This window comes from Schistocerca nitens, chromosome 9 (genome assembly GCF_023898315.1).
Source record: "Schistocerca nitens isolate TAMUIC-IGC-003100 chromosome 9, iqSchNite1.1, whole genome shotgun sequence".
Lineage (NCBI taxonomy): Eukaryota > Metazoa > Arthropoda > Insecta > Orthoptera > Acrididae > Schistocerca > Schistocerca nitens.
The window spans coordinates 432,686,047-432,704,475 of record NC_064622.1 but is presented as its reverse complement, the minus strand read 5'-3'; the positions used below and the strand labels follow the sequence as shown (position 1 = coordinate 432,704,475).

General features: G+C 40.9%; 1 protein-coding gene across 2 annotated transcripts in view; it reads right to left on the bottom strand.

The window, feature by feature from the left end:
* The window catches only part of LOC126204458 (anoctamin-1-like), a 126,144-nt gene that overhangs the window by 96,227 nt on the left and 11,488 nt on the right, over nt 1-18,429 (bottom strand). For both annotated transcript variants that reach the window (XM_049938843.1, XM_049938844.1), the window contains 2 exons: nt 8,385-8,545; nt 106-274 (listed from right to left, as the gene is read on the bottom strand). In XM_049938843.1, the coding sequence (XP_049794800.1) occupies nt 106-274; nt 8,385-8,545 (330 nt within the window). The remainder of the gene's footprint in view (nt 1-105; nt 275-8,384; nt 8,546-18,429) is intronic.

Sequence of the window (18,429 nt, the reverse complement as noted above, 5' to 3'; positions counted from 1 at the left end):
ACTCACTCTCTCTCACATTTACTTTGTTCTTCAGGTGTACTCATCACATATTTTTACTTTAATCAGTAGAACTGTTAACAAGGGTTCCACAGAAGAGCAACTCACATCATGCAGAGGATATGCTGCAACGTAAGCTGCTTCTGCAATGAGTCTTTCAATACCAAATGCAAAGTCATCATGTTCAGCTTCTGAGAAACGGTTGCGATCAAGTATGAACTGTACAATACGTGAATGGATGGCTGGTGTAAAAAACCCAGGTGCCTTTATATCAAACCTGCAAAAACAAAGAACCATAAAACATTACACTGACCTATAACATTCAGTTGCATAATCTTGTAATATTAATTTTGACACAGTAAAACTGATGACTAAAATGTGTAAGAAGTGTAAAACATCTCAGTTTTCTAACATTCATATTTTGGTTCCTACAAAGACTGACTGCTGTGAAAGAAACATATTTAGAAAGTAAAGAGAAATGGATGAAATTATCACATTTTATCAAATCACTTTGCCCTTTTTTGGAATCTGTAATGTACTATGTTAAAAAGGGCTAAATACCCTCACAAATTATGGTTGGAACGGTTTATTACTGAACGGATTCTCTGAAATGATTGCACTCAGGCTGAATCTTGAGTATGTATATTTGAAATTCCTTTAAAATTTGATGAAACATGTAAAATCAGAGGATTACTATGCCGACTCTTTGGCTTAAATCTGTAGCTGACAAAGCGCTTGGTAAAAAATTCAAAGGAATATTAATACAGATACAATCATACAATTAATTTATACTGAAGGCAATTACTGCATTTAAACATTGCATTTGTAGTGCCTCAGTCCAAACAAAATAAACTGATCCTATCTTACACATGTGCCTCTCTTAAGCAGTCACTGAATTACACTAATCTTGCCAAGCTTAACCTTGGTTGTGGGTGTGTATAATGTTTGCAATGAAACACCATAGTACCACAGCACACAACAAGCCTGTACAATCATTGGGGAAGAGGACATCATGAACTAGATTTGGTGACTGGATGTGTCAAGAAGTGCAACACAGTAGAGCAGCAATACAACAATGAACTGGGCAACAAGTATTTGATGACAATATATCTCAAAATGACATGTTCAGCAGACGCCAGGTTTCTCAGTAGGCATCTGTGTTCCCCCAATTTTATACAGGTTCATCAGCAGAAACAAGTCAACCAGAAAACACACTTCATTACAACAGCTCACTACCGGAAAATCTGCCTGTCTGAAAAATCATTATCTCCATTGTTCCCTGTGAAGAAGTATGTACACAGCTAGCACAGAGAACATTAGATTATGATCTACTGTATAAGATGGTAACAGAAAATGTACTAGGGGGGGGCCCAAAAGAAACCGGACTCCGAGGGCACTGCCACTCGTAGACGTAGTGCAGGGTTCTCACGCTAGATGGTGTTAGTAGAGACCTTCATGAAACAGCTGTGCACACGGCGTCAGTGTAGAGCTGAACGTGCAACTGTGGTATTGTGTTTCTCTGACTGTTGGCGGTTTACCTCTGCGAAGTCGTTATGGCAACTTTAAAAGAACAAAGAGTGTGTGTGAAATTTTGTTTCCTGCTTAAAAAAACTGCAATGGATACACATCAAATGCTTCAGAAAGCTTTCCAGGAGGATGCTATGAGCCACACACAGGTTTTCGAGTGGTTTGGGCGCTTTAAACGTGGTGAGATTTGTGTTGAAGACCAAGCTCATTCTGGACGCCCTTCGCGAAATGAGGAGAACATTGAAAAGGTCCGCCAACAGATCAATGAGGATCGTCGCCAAACAATCGACCAAATTTCAGCAGAGACAGGAATCAGTTGGAGCTCGTGCCAGCGGATTTTGAGTGAGGATTTGTACATGAGACGTGTTGCTGCTAAATTTGTTCTGCGCCTTCTCACACAGGAGCGAAAAACCATCTGCATGAATGTGAGTCAGGACTTGAAAACAGAGATTGCATGTGATCCAAACTTCTTGAACAAAGTCATTACAGGGGATGAGAGTTGGTGTTACGGGTATGACCCAGAAACTAAGCAAGCGTCAAGCCAGTGGAGGACTCCCAACTCTCCCAGACCAAAAAAAAGCAAGGCAAGTGAGGTCAAATGCGAAGACGATGATCATTGTCTACTTTGATGTTCGTGGAATTGTGCATTGGGAATTCGTACCCCCTGGCCAGACTGTTAACCAGCACTTTTACTTGGATGTTTTAAGGCGTCTGCGAGAGGATGTGAGGAGGAAACGCCCGGAACTTTGGCGATCAGGTGACTGGTTTCAGCATCACGACAACGCTCCACCGCACACGGCCTTACGAGTGACCCACCATTTGGCATCTCAGAGGTGGTCTGTCGTTCCCCACGCTCTGTATTTGCCAGACATAGCACCGTGCGAGTTCTTCCTATTTCCACGAATGAAAAAAACGCTAAAAGGGGAGCGTTATGACGATGTGGAGGCAGTAAAAACAGCTTCGCAAAGGGCACTGGACAATATCAAACTTTAAGAGTTCCAAACATGCTTCCAACAGTGGGAAAAGAGACTTGACAAGTGCATTGCGTATAATGAAGAGTATTTGGAAGGTGACTGAAGTAATTTGATGAAAAGGTTCATCAATAAATTTTTATGACAACAATCTGGTTTCTTTTGGGTCCCCCCTCGTATGATGTAAGTTACGTTTGCATAGTTAACAACTTGGGCATCTCACTACTCCAGAGGAATGCTCGAGTGGCTTTTGGCTTTCATCATTGTAATCTTCTTACACACAGAGTACATCCAACAATAATGTACATCTTTCATACTAGTGATTGACTATTTAAAAATGACAACACACTTAATAAAAATACTGCACAAACTCTGAAGTATGCACTGTGACTTTCATCATCAGTCCGTCCTATTGTGCACCACTGAGATTTAATGGATTAGCACATGTGATCAGTTGTACATCCATAGGGAAATCAACTAGAGTGGTCATAATTTAGTAACCCCACAGTGAATCTAAAAGTCAATAGAGACAAAGAGGAGGAAGACGAGACTGTGTCCTGCTATTTTTGGCATGGTCATTCAAGATGTAGCACTTAATCAGATGGACAAGAGGGGAAAGGACATTGACTGCAGCCTATTCAAAGGAAAAAGTCATATGGTGCGGTTTGGGGAAAAATACGGATAACCTAAGCAGAAATGAGAGCACATTAAGCCTGGGGCTACATAGAGCAATTTACACCTTAAGATGGTTGTTGTTATTATATAATGTAAAGGATATATGCTACTCACCATACAGATGAGATGCTGAGTCGCAGAAAGGCCCAACTAAAAGACTGTCGGAAAACTAGCTTCCAGCCAACAAGGTGAGGACGAACACACACACACACACACACACACACACACACACACACACACACACAAAACCACCGTCTGTAGCAACTGGAACCAGACAGCAAGCGGCAGTGCATTATGGAAGAGGCAACTGGGGAGGAGGGGGGCAGAGGGGGGAGGGGTCAGAGGGGGGAGGAGGGGGATAGCAGGGTGGGGTGGGGTATGGTAAAGTGTTGCTGGGAGCATGCGGGGACGAAGTGGAGAGGAGGGTAGGTAGGTGCAATCAGGAGGTTGGACAGAAGATGGGAGAAGAGAGGGGGAGGTTTGCGGAAAAGTAGAGAAAGACTGGGTGCATCGGTGGAACAGAGGACTGTGAAGTGCTGCAATAAGAACAGGGATGGGGCTCGGTAGGTAAGGACAATGACTAACAAAGGCTGAGACCAGAAGAGTTACAGGAATGTAGGCATGCTCAGCAACAAGGTGGTCCACTTGTTTCTTGGCCACAGTTTGTCACTGGCCATTCATGTGGACAGACAGCTTGTTGGTTGTCAAGCCCACATAGAATGCAGCACAAAGGTTGCAGCTTAGCTTGTAGATCGCCTGGTTTCACAGGTAGCCCTGTCTTTGGTGGGATAGGTGATGTTTGTGATCAGACTGGAGTAGGTGGTGGTATGAAGATGTATGGGACAAGTCTTGATCTAGGTCTATTGCAGGGATGTGAGCCATGAGGCAAAGGGTTGGGAGTAGAGGTTGTGTAGGGATGGATGGGGATATTGTGTAGGTTCGGTGGGCAGCTGAGTACTCCTGTGGGAGAGGTGGGAAGGATAGAGGGTAGGACATCTCTCATTTCAGAGCACAATGAGAGGTAGTTGGATGCAGGTGGGAACTCTCCCTGCAGTATATCTTACATTCCCGTAACCCTCCTAGCCTCAACCTTTTTTAGTCATTGTCCTTACCAACTAGCCCCTTTCTTGTTCCCGTTCCAGTGCTACAAGACCCTATATTCCACCAACGCACCCAGTCTTTTTACTTCTCTCCTTTTCCGCTACTATCTCCCTCCCTCCACCCTTTCTTCCCATCCTGCGTCTAGTCTCCTGACTGCACCTAGCTGTCCTACTCTCCATTTCGTCTCCTCACACTCCCAGCAACACTTTACCGTCCCTCACCCCACCCTGCTATCCCTCCCATCCCTGCTCCAGCCTCCTCCTTACCCCCACCTGTTTGCCTCTCCCTTTGCTACTGCTTGCTGTCTGGCTCCAGTTTCCAGAGATCGTGCTCATGTGTGTGTGTGTGTGAGTTGCATTTGCGTGAGCGTGTGTGGGCGCACATGATAATGTGTGCATGTGGGTGTGGGTGTTGTCTATTTTTGACAAATATCTTGTTGGCCGAAAGCTAACTTTCTGACAGTCCTTTTGTTGTGTCTTTCTGTGACTCAGTATGTCTGCTATATGGATAGTAGCAACTACCTTCTTCATTATACTGTTGCATTCCATCCTGGGTTTTCCGTTGTTGTTGATGTTGTTGTTATTGCTGCTGCTGTGGTGGTGTTGTAACCACAGGTAAGTGAAGTGGTAATTGCTGTCCATTCACTAGAATGACAAAACTGGAGAGCTGAACTGCCAACATGATCCAACACGAATATGTGATTGTAATCTTAAAGGTGATGTCATGGCATTCAGTTCTCTAGCAATCTTGCGACTTGTTGAACAATAACATATGTACTACCTGAGATTGGATAACTGCATTTCATGTAACACAATGAACTGTCCTTAAAGAAAATAATCATTTCGGTTAGTCCAATAAATTGAAATGTACTTCAGAAATTCACACACTCCTATCTAGACAAAATTTTTCTTTCTTTCCTTATATTAAAAAAAAAAGTAAATAAATAAAAACTGAAGTCAACTATAAATAAAAACTGAGGTCAACTACAGAATCCCTTAAACGTTGGTAATGTAAATTCCATACAATGAATCATACACTAAGCAATTAGGTCACACATAACAGACATCCTATATTGGGTAATATTAATTGTGCTATTCATGATGGGGAAAATTCAGTTGGTTATTTTCTTTGCTGGTCGAACACAGGAAAGTTATCATCAGCATCAATAGCAAAGCAAAGCTGTACTTTCCATACAAATTCTTAATGCTTTCACACAATTACTAAAATTTATTTATACAGTGTATAACACTAATTACTGTTCACAAAGAAGTACCACTAGCAACGTTCAACAATAGTGCAATTGAGATGTTCTCTAAAATGACAACTTAAACGAAACTGAAATTACTCAGAAATTCTTACATTTTTCACCATCATGTCATATATTCTGAAACGCCAATATAAGGTTTAAACACTTTTGGGAGATGACTGTCAACAGCCATTAAGTAATGTATAAAATGCATATTTGAACTGGTTTTGGTCTTTGACCATCTTCACGGGTGAGGGTTAAAATGGTTTAAGCCACCGTTTTGCATTAGTCATTACTTAAAATATGTAGTGCAGGCCATGAATGTAGTACTGCTCTGTATACATTTAGTATTCATATGTTTGCTTTTAAAGTCCTGTGTCATATTTACATCCATATCATGCACGACATATTCTAAGTAATGTGTAATGCAATATGGTGGCTTAAGCCGATTTAACCCTCTTCCGTGAAGATGGCCCAAGACCGAAACTGGTTGATATCTGGGTTTAAAATAAAAACAATTGATGGTTCAAATATGCATATTATACATATTTCGTTAACATTTGACTGAAATGTTTATGTATGAGGGCCTGAAATGAATAGAAAAGCTATTTACAAAGTTTGTTGCTCAGTATGAAGAAGAATTAAGTGATATGCTGAATGGAACGAACAGTATAATGAGTACAGAATACCGATTGACAGTAAATTGAAGAAAGACTAAAGTAATGAGAAGTAGCAGAAATGAGAACAGCAAGAAAATTAACATCAGGATTGATGGTCATGAAGCAGATGAAGTTATGGAATTCTGCTACTTAGGCAGCAAAATAACCAATTACGGATGGCGCACGGAGGACATCAAAAGAAGACTAGCCCTGGCAGAAAGGTCATTTCTGACCAAGAGACGTCTACTAGTAGCAAACATAGACCTTCATTTGAGGAAGAAATTTCTGAGAATGTACATCTGGAGCCCAGCATTGTACGGTAGTGAAATGTGGACTGTGAGAAAACTGGAACAGAAGAGAATCAAAGCATTTGCGATGTGTTGCTACAGGCAAATGTTGAAAATTAGGTGGATGATAAGGTAAGGAATGAGGAGGTTCTGCACAGAATCAAAGAGGAAAGGGATATGTGGAAAACACTGACAAGGAGAAGGGACAGGATGATAGGACATCTGTCAAGACATCAGAGAATGACATCTGAAGTACTAGAGGGAGCTGTGGAGTGCAAAAACTGTAGAGGAAGGCAAAGATTGGAATACATCCAACAGATAATTGAGGACGTAGGTTGCAAGTGCTACTCTGAGATGAAGACATTGGCACAAGAGAGGAATTTGTGATGGGCCGCGTCAAACCTGTCAGAAGACTGATGAATCGGGCCCCCACAAAAAAAAGGGGGGGGGGGTCTCAATCTTAATACTTTACTTACAGGGCAGTAAGTCTCCCGTGACCCAGGTTCCTGGGTGACTTTTCCCAACCCTCCCCATTTCTTAAACCTCACCTGCCCTTTCCCTTCACTCCTCTTTCTTCCCCTTCAACCTCTCTGCCAGAAGAAGAAGCCACTGGTCCCAAAAGCTTGTAAATATCCATATCCTTATGTGTGTGTTCTTCCGTTATCACTTGGCGAGTGTATTTTTTATCTGTCCAATTACTTTTTCAAACATTGCTTTAATGTCAGTTAAGTTGTCAAGTGAATTTCTGCACTTTCATCATTTTCTGGTAGGTTTGCATTGATAACATACACTCTCATCACCTGCAATGATTTTTTTCCAGAAAAGAATTGCTCGCCTTTTGCATTGTAATCGATTTACAACAGGCACCCAAGTGCCGTCATTTCTGTTGGGGAGTCAAGGTGTGTTGGACAAAACATTGCACACACTTTACTCTTCTTCAAAAATTCTGGAGAATGTTGAACACTTGATTTAAAGATGTTGCACCATTTTGATTTGTGACAACAATGTTGACACACTGCAGCTGCATGTCCATTACATACCACTCACATCTCACAACTGACTGACTGAATGCACATATGTAATTTACAGTTATTAGTTCAAGGTGCAACAGTAGTTACTATACTGAAGTCATTTATATGCCAGGAATAAAACCAGTCTCAGAATTTTCTGGCTGGATGGTGTATGATGTGCTGTTGGCTTTGTTTTGATGTTGTTAATAGTGATGGTGATGGTGGTGGTGGCAAGACAAAGACTTTAAGATTTTGAATCTGAGTGTAGTATCTTAACCATTCTGCTCCACTGATTGGAAACTATTTCAAGGAATATATTACTACAGAGCAGCTGTTCCTCCAACATACTATTTCTGGTTGGCATTGGAGGTATTGTTATTAACAGTAGTACAAATTTCATCCTCTGCCAATCATCATCTTTTGGTTTAAGAAGCACAAATTTATTACATGGATCTATCCTTGTCTGCTTAATGGACAAGTACAATCCTCAATCGGTTATTCATTGAATGAGTGATAGTGTGCCAATATGAAGAATTCTGGTAAAGTGCCTCAGAAAATTGGCATTAGCCATTACCATTAACACTGCATGTCACCTAGTATACTAGGATACAGCTGTGATGAACATTTTAAGAGGATCTTTATCTGGAGATAATATGTGAAAAAGCTTCACAATAATGACAAACAAAATGCTATATTACTCTGTGTGTGTGTGTGTGTGTGTGTGTGTGTGTGTGTGTGTGTGTGTGTGTGCGCGCGCGCGCGCGCGCCGTATGTGGGTGGGGGTGGCTGGCTAGGAAAAGAGGTTAAGAGCTGGTTGAGACTGTACAAAGAAGGGGTGTCTATTATTTCTCTATTAGGATAATGCTAAGACAAACAGGAAAAACCATGTGCACAGAGTAGTACATACTCACAAGTACTCCCGGTCTCTGCTGTAAACAGCTGTATAGCGCTGGTTGGATTTAGGAAAAAGTGATGGATCCACTTTAAGAGGAGCTGTAGCACGAGCAGCTAAGGAAGTGACTCCGTCCAAAATGTTGTGCGTTTTCTGATGAACTTCTTGCAGTGCTGGGATCTGTTGCATAGTACAATGACAAATTAATTTTTTTCCCATAGAGGTGTAAGATTCATTGAATGCTATAAACAAAGTAATTTCTTCAACTTAATAAAACAAGAATTACAAATTCTTTTGGCATTATGAACTTGGAGGCAGCATGAGAGATAAAAGGTTTTCTGGGGCCACGGTGATAGATGAATACTTTTATTTCACTGTCGTTGTAACATAATGATGCTATATATTATGTATTAAAATGTGATAAAACTTCCTTTCATGAACTCTTTAAATTGTAAATGAGATTGAGCAAAAATATTTCTTTAATAGCATTGAACAAGTAAGAAAGAGATACTCAGAAAATGTCAAAGGTAAGTTGGTCAAGACCTAATATTTTAGGTTACTTTCTTGTTGATGCTACGGAAAAGACACTGTCTTCCTCCAACTGTGTGTGTCAGACTTTTTTTTTCCAAGTCAGAAACCTATACAAGGTATCTGGAAATTCCCATTACAAACATCTAAGACTTGTAGATGGGAGTGAGTACATAATACCATTTCTGTGCTAGAATCATTTGAAAACATATTGTTAATGGGGCCACTTTTACAAGAATTTATTAAGCATGACCCCATACACCACTTGTTTTACAAGTCCACTCATTGTTAGCCGAAGAAACAAAAAACAAACTTAATCAGTTATCACAAACACACTTCCAATTCGGGTGCGCAGTGTTTACTTGTGGCACCACAGTCACTCCTGGCGACAGTCCCCTTTCTCAAAGCTGTTGTGTAATTGAGGCAAAAAGGGTATGCAATGGAGTCGGATGTTGTGAATAACGATCTTGATAAAGGTGATGAGCAGCTCCTCCATTACCATGAGCTTCGCCATACAGAAGGATCATGTTGGTATATTCTGCAAATGTGTACTCAAACATGCTGCTATAACACTCACAGACATGTTAACGAGGCTCGAAATAGGTCAAAAATATAGGACAGATGTCAAATGACACTAGCCTATTCAATATAAGCAAGCCCCACCGTAACTACCCTGTTGCATACCTAACTAGAAAAAATGTTTTTAAATGGCTGTCTAGCACAGAAACGTTACATTTCCAGACATGGATTCCAATGCAAAATATTTTTTACTTGCTCCCCTCTAGATGTCTGTAACGGGAATTTCAGAACATCCTGTATATTTACTATATTTACTTTTAACTTCCCTTTTACATTAGCATTATTTTTTATTTTGTATCCTGATAAACCAACCTAAGGTTCCGATTGTTTTCATAAGTCAGTCAACATTCTATGATGGTTTTCAATGGTCCACTATTTGCTTCATTTGACAGTCACATAAGCAGATTTCACTACCTCACTGTTAAGAGCAGAGCAACAATTGAAAATGGCAGTGAACTGAAGACTTTTAAGCTAAATAGTAGCAGGATGCCCATTTTTATTTAACTCACCCATTCAGTCAAGAACATTCTCTTGCTTTCAGACAGACTAAATTTATGTTACATTTACAGGCATTCTACAATTCATGTACTAGATATATTTCATTGAAAAATTGTGTCAAGGACATAAAAGAACAGGATCTTTCAGTGCTCTTCTTTTCAGTCTTTAGGTGATTCACTGTATGATCAAAAATAATAAACTGAAGTCCTTTCACTACGAACAGAAAAAAAAAAAAAAAGCTACACAGCTGGAGTGGTAATGGTAAGTATTTTGTGAATGAAACTTTATGGCATATTAAAACTGTGTGTTTGATCAGGACTCAAACCCAGATCCTAGACTGTCACAGGTAATGCTTTTACGAATTTAGCAGCCATGTTCAGAACCTCAAATCTGTCAATAATTCCGCTCTACTTTCCAGATGCCATAGATGGCCCCTTGCATGCCTTGCGGGATTAGCACTATAGAGGGTGGCTTAGCCACATTATAGGGGTTGTTTCCCAAATGTATTTTTCACTCCATATCAGAGTTTATACTAAAAATTCTGTGTGTTTAAGGATCAATATCTGGCTGAAACCAGTCTCTATTTCCTTGCATTTTGCAGGTATAATACCTTCTCAGTTATTCATGTGGACAGTATTAGTGGTTGCAAGTGAATGAGTGCCACAGAATTACCCTATTCTTTTGCAACTAAGTTTCTGTTGGCAAAGGCAAAGTCTCCCACACAACAAACAACTCCACCTGTTCCCAACACTTCATTACCACTCCCATGATAACCAAGATTTACTTTTTCTGCAATTTTTTCTTCAATTTATTACACACTTCATTTCTAACACCTAAAATTTTATTGAGCTAATTAAAGTGCTATTAAAATACATGTGTACCATATGTAAAAGCAGCATTTGGTGAACATATGTTTATGCATTTTCAAACTGTGTGTAAAACCAAAAATCTGGGAATTATATAGGTACACCTAAGTGTACTTTCATTTCCCAACTCTTTGCAGTAGATGCAACTGTACTCCACATGACAATCCTTACTTCTGAAAACCATAAAATATGACCAAATCGAACAATGGAATATCCAGGATGGAATAATGACAGTACTACAAATAGGACAGTTTACTACTTGTAGCCACTACGTAGCTCCATTATATTAATGATTGACTCGTTCCTATTCTTAATGTTCAACTTTATTCTGAAGCAAAGCCAGACATTAACATGGAACCTCTAAGACAAAACAAACAAAAAGCAAAGAGTAAATGATTGTGTGCACATTAGTCTTTGCCGCTGCCCCTGTACTGTGCACATGCAACTATTCATCTGCGTGCTCCCACATACTCATCACACAGAGGAAATGCTGGGTCGCAGTCCCTCACCATATCCGACACTCCCCCCATCTTGCCAGAAAGAAGCACTCCCCTCGTGACTCAGTACCACCCAGGACTGCAGTAAGAAAATCACATTCTCTGCTAGAGCTTTGACTATGTCTCTTCAAGCCTGAAGTGAGGAATATCCTACCCACCATTCTTATCCCCCTCATACAGTGGCATTCCACTGCTCACTGAACCTATGCAGTATCCCTGTCCATCTCTTCTCAACCCTGCTCCCAACCCCTTGTCTCATGGCTCATATCCCTGCAGCAGTCCTAGATGCAAGACCTGTCCCATACATCCTCCCACAACAATCTACTCCAGTCCAGTCACAGACATCATCTATATCATTAAAGGCAAGGTTACCTGTGAAAGCAGTGATGTGATCTACTAACTAAGCTGCAATCATTGTGCTGCTTTCCATGTGGGCAAAACAACAAGCATGCTTGAAAGGTCTCTGAGAAACTGTGGCCAAGAGACAGCTGTGTCACCCAGTTGTTGAACATGCTGCCCAAAACAGAGCTCTTCAATGACTGATTCACCAACATTAGTTTTTCTGAATAGTGCACGTGGGAACTCTCGCTGGAATATATCCTTAATTGGTTATCACTGTTAGCATTCAACCGCGATTCTTATAAGAATCGCAGTTGAATGCTAACAGTGATAACAAGTATAACGACAACTGCTACGTCGACTCCATAATGGATAATATTAAAAAAATATCATTCATTCCTGTAACCATCATGGCCTTCAACCTTTGCTAGTCCCTGTCCTTCCCCCACCTATGTGTTCTCACTCCAACTAGTCTTTTCCCCCTCCTCTACTTGCTTCCTTTCCCATTACCTCCCTCCCTCCCTCCTCACCTAAACCTCCCAACTGCACCTAGCAGCCCTACCCTGTCGCCAGTACATCTGTGCATGCTCCCACAAGCAGCCTCCCACAAGCAGACTGCTTCTCCTGTCATGCATAGTTGCTGTGCACAATTCAGTCTCAGTGGCCAAAGACGGTGGTAATGTGTGTGCAAGTTGTGCTTGTGTGTTTGTTTTCTATTTAAAAATGAGATCTTTTGGTCAAAAACTTAAATGTGTAGCAGACTTTTTGTTGGGCCTCTCTGTGACTCAACGTCTCCTCTGTATGGTGAGTAGCAACCTATCCTTTTCATAATACAGTCATTATAAAATATGACAAGTTGAACCATGGTTCATGAAACTGTAGGTCCCTCTATAACTGATGAGTAAGTCAGTTCACAGGCAGAGCAAGGCAACAGCATACCACTTCCATGCCTAGTAAAGCACTATAGTCATCAAAACAATCTTCAGATTGTCAACTGCTTTACTTTTTAAAATGTTACAAATATAACAATAATATTTCAATCAGTTATTTGTAAAAAATAAAACTGTAGTACAGGTTGATAAACCAATAAAACCACATTTAAGAATAGAGTATATAATTTTTACAATAAAAGAATGAAAGGAGCAATCTTTATAGTACAAATTTCCAACAGCTGATGGTGCTGCACTTCTGGCTGCTAAATGGTTATGCCACTGCTCATAAGCTTAGAAGAGATCATACAGACTGGACAACAAAGACAGCATTCTTTTGCAGCTTGCTACCACTCTTCTTCTGACTGTAATGCAATTACCCTAGCTGGGCAGCCAATAGCAAGTGACAGTGCAGCCCAGATGGCACTTGGCCATAGGCAGGTCCCATCATCATGTTATGTGGATGCAATGACTCCCTCAAGTGAATAAATTGTAATAAATAATAAAATACACATCTATGGCAAACTCATTCTGCTCAGTGGGGAATTTGTCTGGTTCCTGTCGTTCTGTTATACAACTTCTAAAATGTCTAACCATTTACTTATTCCAGCTTTATGTAAAATATGTAGATGATAGTCATTGTTACCAACATTATGTCTCTCCTTTTGCATGTGCAGGTCTAATGCTGTCTTATTGTAGAGGGGTGCTCTTTAAATCACGCGGCTCACAAGCAGACCTAATAAAAATACTGTTATTTGTTTTAAGGCTTTCATATAAATTTGTAGCATCTGAAGATGGCCATCATGGCTAAAGCTGGTTATCTACAGCTACATCTGGATTCTGCAAAACACTGTGATATGCACAACAGAGGGTACCCATTACTAGGGTTTCTTCCTGTTCCATTCATGTATGCAGTGGGGGAAGAATGACTGTCTCAGTGTCACTGTGTGTGAAGTAATTATTCTAATCTTATCCTCACGATGCCTATGTTAGCAATATGTAGGAGTTGTAGTACATTTCTAGAGCAATCAATTAAAGCCAGTTCTTGAAACTTTGTTAATAGCCTTTCTCGGGATAGTTTACGTCTATCTTCAAGTGTCAGCCCCTTCAGTATCCCTGTGACACTGTCCCACAAATTAAACAAACCTGTGATCATTTGTGCTGCCCTTCTCCGTATATACTCAACATCCCCTGTTAGTCCTATCTGGTATGGGTCCCACACACTTGAGAAATATTCTAGAACCGATTTCATGAGTGTTTGTAAGTAATCTCCTTTGGAGACTGATTGCACTTCCCCAGTATTCTACCAGTAAACTGAAGTTACCAACTTCTGTACCCGCGAGTGAGCCTATGTGATCATTTCATTTCATATCCCTAGAAAATGTTACACCCTGGTACGAGTTGGCTGATTACAACATTGATTCACTGACATTATAGACATAATACACTGCATTTGTTCATTTTGTGAAGTGCAGAATTTTACATTTCCAAACATTTAAAGCAAGTTGTCAACCTCTGCACCACTTCGAAATCTTCTCAAGATCTGACTGAATATTTATGCAGCTTCTTCAAGACAGTACTTCATTATAGATAACTGAACCAACCATCTGCAAAATGCCTGAGGTTACTGTTAATACTGTCTGCAAGTTTATTAACGTAAATCATGAACAAGACTCTCAAACCCCTCCCCAGGCCACACATGAAGTTACTGCATGATCGTGATTCTCCATCCGAGATAACATGAAGGGTCCTCCCTACCATGAAGTCCTCAATCTAGTCATAAATATCACTGCATACCCCATAGGATCGTGCTTTTGACAATAAGTGTAGGTGTAGTACTGAGTAAAATGCTTTTTGGAAATAAAAAAATACTGCATCTACCTGTCTGCCTTGGTCTAAAGCTTCCAGCATGTTATGTCACAAAAGTGCGAGTTGGGTTTCACATGATCAATGTTTCTGGAACCCATACTGGTTGGTATTGAAGGGATCACACTGTCCAAGAAACTTCATTACATTTGAGCTCAGGATACATTCTCAGATTCTACAACAAATTGATGTCAAGAATATTAAATGGTAGTTTTGTGGATCACTTCTACTACCTTTCTTGTAGATAGGTGAGACCTGTTCTTTTTTCCAAGAACTGGGCATGGTTTTTTGTTCAAGGGATCTATGATAGATTATAGATAGAAGAGGGACTCACTCAGCCACAAATTCAGTATAAACTCTGACAGCGATTCCATAGGGCCCTGGACGTTTGTTCAGTTTTAACGATTTTAGCTGTTTGTCAACACCACTAACACTAACATTATTTCATTCATCTTTTCAGTGGTATGAGGATAAAATTGGGGAACTTCTCCTGGACCGTCCTTTGTAAAGGAACACTTAAAAATGGAGTTCAGCATTTCAGCTTTTGCTTTCCTACCCTCAATTTCAGTTCCTGTCTCGTTCGCTAGGGACTGGATGATTGTGTCATAAAACTGTGACTGTGTTGAAAAACAAATAATGCTTTATAAAAAGTCAATTAATGCTTCCTTAGCTAAATGTCATTTTTTCCCCAAAAGCTCTATTTTCCCTCCACTTTCACATAAAGAACGATTTTACTCTGTAATTTCCACTCTAAGTGATTCTGCTGGAAGCCACATAACAACGCATTTTGAAAATATCAATACCACAGGAGTTTCCTTTCTTTTCTGACACTTCAGTCTTCCACCTTACGAGAGGAATCTAATCTTACACATTTCTACCAGACTTTTGACAGGGGGTTATGTTACTTTGGATACTTTCATTATGGCATATACAGGGTGTTTCAAAAATGACCGGTATATTTGAAACGGCAATAAAAACTAAACGAGCAGCGATAGAAATACACCGTTTGTTGCAATATGCTTGGGACAACAGAACATTTTCAGGCAGACAAACTTTCGAAATTACAGTAGTTTCAATTTTCAACAACAGATGGCGCTGCAAGTGATGTGAAAGATATAGAAGACAACGCAGTCTGTGGGTGCGCCATTCTGTACGTCGTCATTCTGCTGTAAGCATGTGCTGTTCACAACGTGCAAGTGTGCTGTAGACAACATGGTTTATTCCTTAGAACAGAGGATTTTTCTGGTGTTGGAATTCCACCGCCTAGAACACAGTGTTGTTGCAACAAGACGAAGTTTTCAACGGAGGTTTAATGTAACCAAAGGACCGAAAAGCGATACAATAAAGGATCTGTTTGAAAAATTTCAACGGACTGGGAACGTGACGGATGAACGTGCTGGAAAGGTAGGGCGACCGCGTACGGCAACCACAGAGGGCAACGCGCAGCTAGTGCAGCAGGTGTTCCAACAGCGGCCTCGGGTTTCCGTTCGCCGTGTTGCAGCTGCGGTCCAATTGACGCCAACGTCCACGTATCGTCTCATGCGCCAGAGTTTACACCTCTATCCATACAAAATTCAAACGCGGCAACCCCTCAGCGCCGCTACCATTGCTGCACGAGAGACATTCGCTAACGATATAGTGCACAGGATTGATGACGGCGATATGCATGTGGGCAGCATTTGGTTTACTGACGAAGCTTATTTTTACCTGGACGGCTTCGTCAATAAACAGAACTGGCGCATATGGGGAACCGAAAAGCCCCATGTTGCAGTCCCATCGTCCCTGCATCCTCAAAAAGTACTGGTCTGGGCCACCATTTCTTCCAAAGGAATCATTGGCCCATATTTCAGATCCGAAACGATTACTGCATCACGCTATCTGGACATTCTTTGTGAATTTGTGGCGGTACAAACTGCCTTAGACGACACTGCGAACACCTCGTGGTTTATGCAAGATGGTGCCCGGCCACATCGCACGGCCGACGTCTTTAATTTCCTGAATGAATATTTCAATGATCGTGTGATTGCTTTGGGCTATCCGAAACATACAGGAGGCGGCGTGGATTGGCCTCCCTATTCGCCAGACATGAACCCCTGTGACTTCTTTCTGTGGGGACACTTGAAAGACCAGGTGTACCGCCAGAATCCAGAAACAATTGAACAGCTGAAGCAGTACATCTCATCTGTATGTGAGGCCATTCCGCCAGACACGTTGTCAAAGGTTTCGGGTAATTTCACTCAGAGACTACGCCATATTATTGCTACGCATGGTGGATATGTGGAAAATATCGTACTATAGAGTTTCCCAGACCGCAGCGCCATCTGTTGTTGAAAATTGTAACTACTGTAATTTCGAAAGTTTGTCTGCCTGAAAATGTACTGTTGTCCCAAGCATATTGCAACAAACTATGTATTTCTATCGCTGCTCGTTTAGTTTTTATTGCCGTTTCAAATATACCGGTCATTTTTGAAACACCCTGTATTTTTACAAGTTACATACTAGTTTAAGGCAGGAAACTGTGAATTCCGTTAAAAAGATATATCTCCTGACACACTCCCCATGCAAAATGAACATTAGCAGTTTATGACTATACACCCTTGTTAGTATTACAAGTAATTATGCACATATCATAATCATTATGCTTGCTGAATATCCAGTTTGGTTATCATAAGTTGTCTAAAATGAATAAAAGTTAGTTGCTAGTATTGTGAACAGCCCATATACAGGGGATAGGCAAAATAATGTGAACACCTGTACTTACTTGGGAATGGTTTATTGATAAGGGGTTGGAACCCCATTTGCCCATAATACAGCTGCGATTCTTCTGGAAATACTGGCATATAATGACTTATAGTCTCCAGTGGAATGTTATGCCACTCTTCGATCAGAACCTCTTCTACCTCCTGTAGTGACGAGGGAGGTGGAAATCTGCTCCGGAGTCTGTGCTCCAATACCGTCCACAAGCGTTCAATGGTGTTCAAGTCCAGGGACTGTGCTGGCAGGGAAGACACTGCAATTCAGTTGCATGCTCCTCATACCCCAATTGTAGTGTCCTAGCTGTGTGAATGGGTGCATTATCGTCCTGAAATATGGAATCATTGCTGGGGAACAACATCTGAATCATGGAGTTCACATAACCACTGGCTGTAATACAGCCTTTGAGAGTAATGCTGGGACCAACAGAATACCATGATATGGCTGCCCGTGACATCAAACTTCCACTTCCATGCTTAACTGTTGGAATCAAGCAATCAAAATTGCAGGCTTCCTTTGGTTTCCTCCAGACATAAACCCCGCCAGACATTGGAAACAATGAAAATGTTGACTTGTCGGGCCACATGATGTGTTTCAACTGATCAGCTGCCCAGGATTTATGCTCCTGACAATTTTTTACACTTCTTTGCATTGGTTGTCGTCACTAATGGTTTCAGTATAGCAGCTTGTCCATGAATATTCGCTTTATGGAGTTCTTGGCAGACAGTGTCGATTGGTATGTGGTCCCAAAGATGGCTATTGAGCTCTGCAGTCACTTTAGGTGTTGTAGTTTTGTGTTGTTTTGACACAATTCGTGCTAGTGTACTACGATCTGTCATTCAGTTCTGCTTTGTGCCCACTATTACATTTACACGATGATGTCTTTCCATGTTTTGTGTATGCTGTCATGACTGTTCAAACAGTCGCTCTTGAAACATTCAATAACTTGGCCATCTTGGTTACTGATGGTCCAGCTAATTGGGCCCCTACAATCTGCCCTCTTTGGAATTCTTTTTGGTCTTTCATTGCATGTTGACCTCGGCCTCTGAATGCAAATATGAAGTGTGCACTACTTGTAAACAACCTGCACGGATGCCTTGTCCATACTAAATATGAACAGTCTGTGCCTTACCTGTGTTGTTGACCGTCAAACACAACCATCCCATTACTACCACTTTTCACATTATTTTGCCTATTCCCTGTGTGAT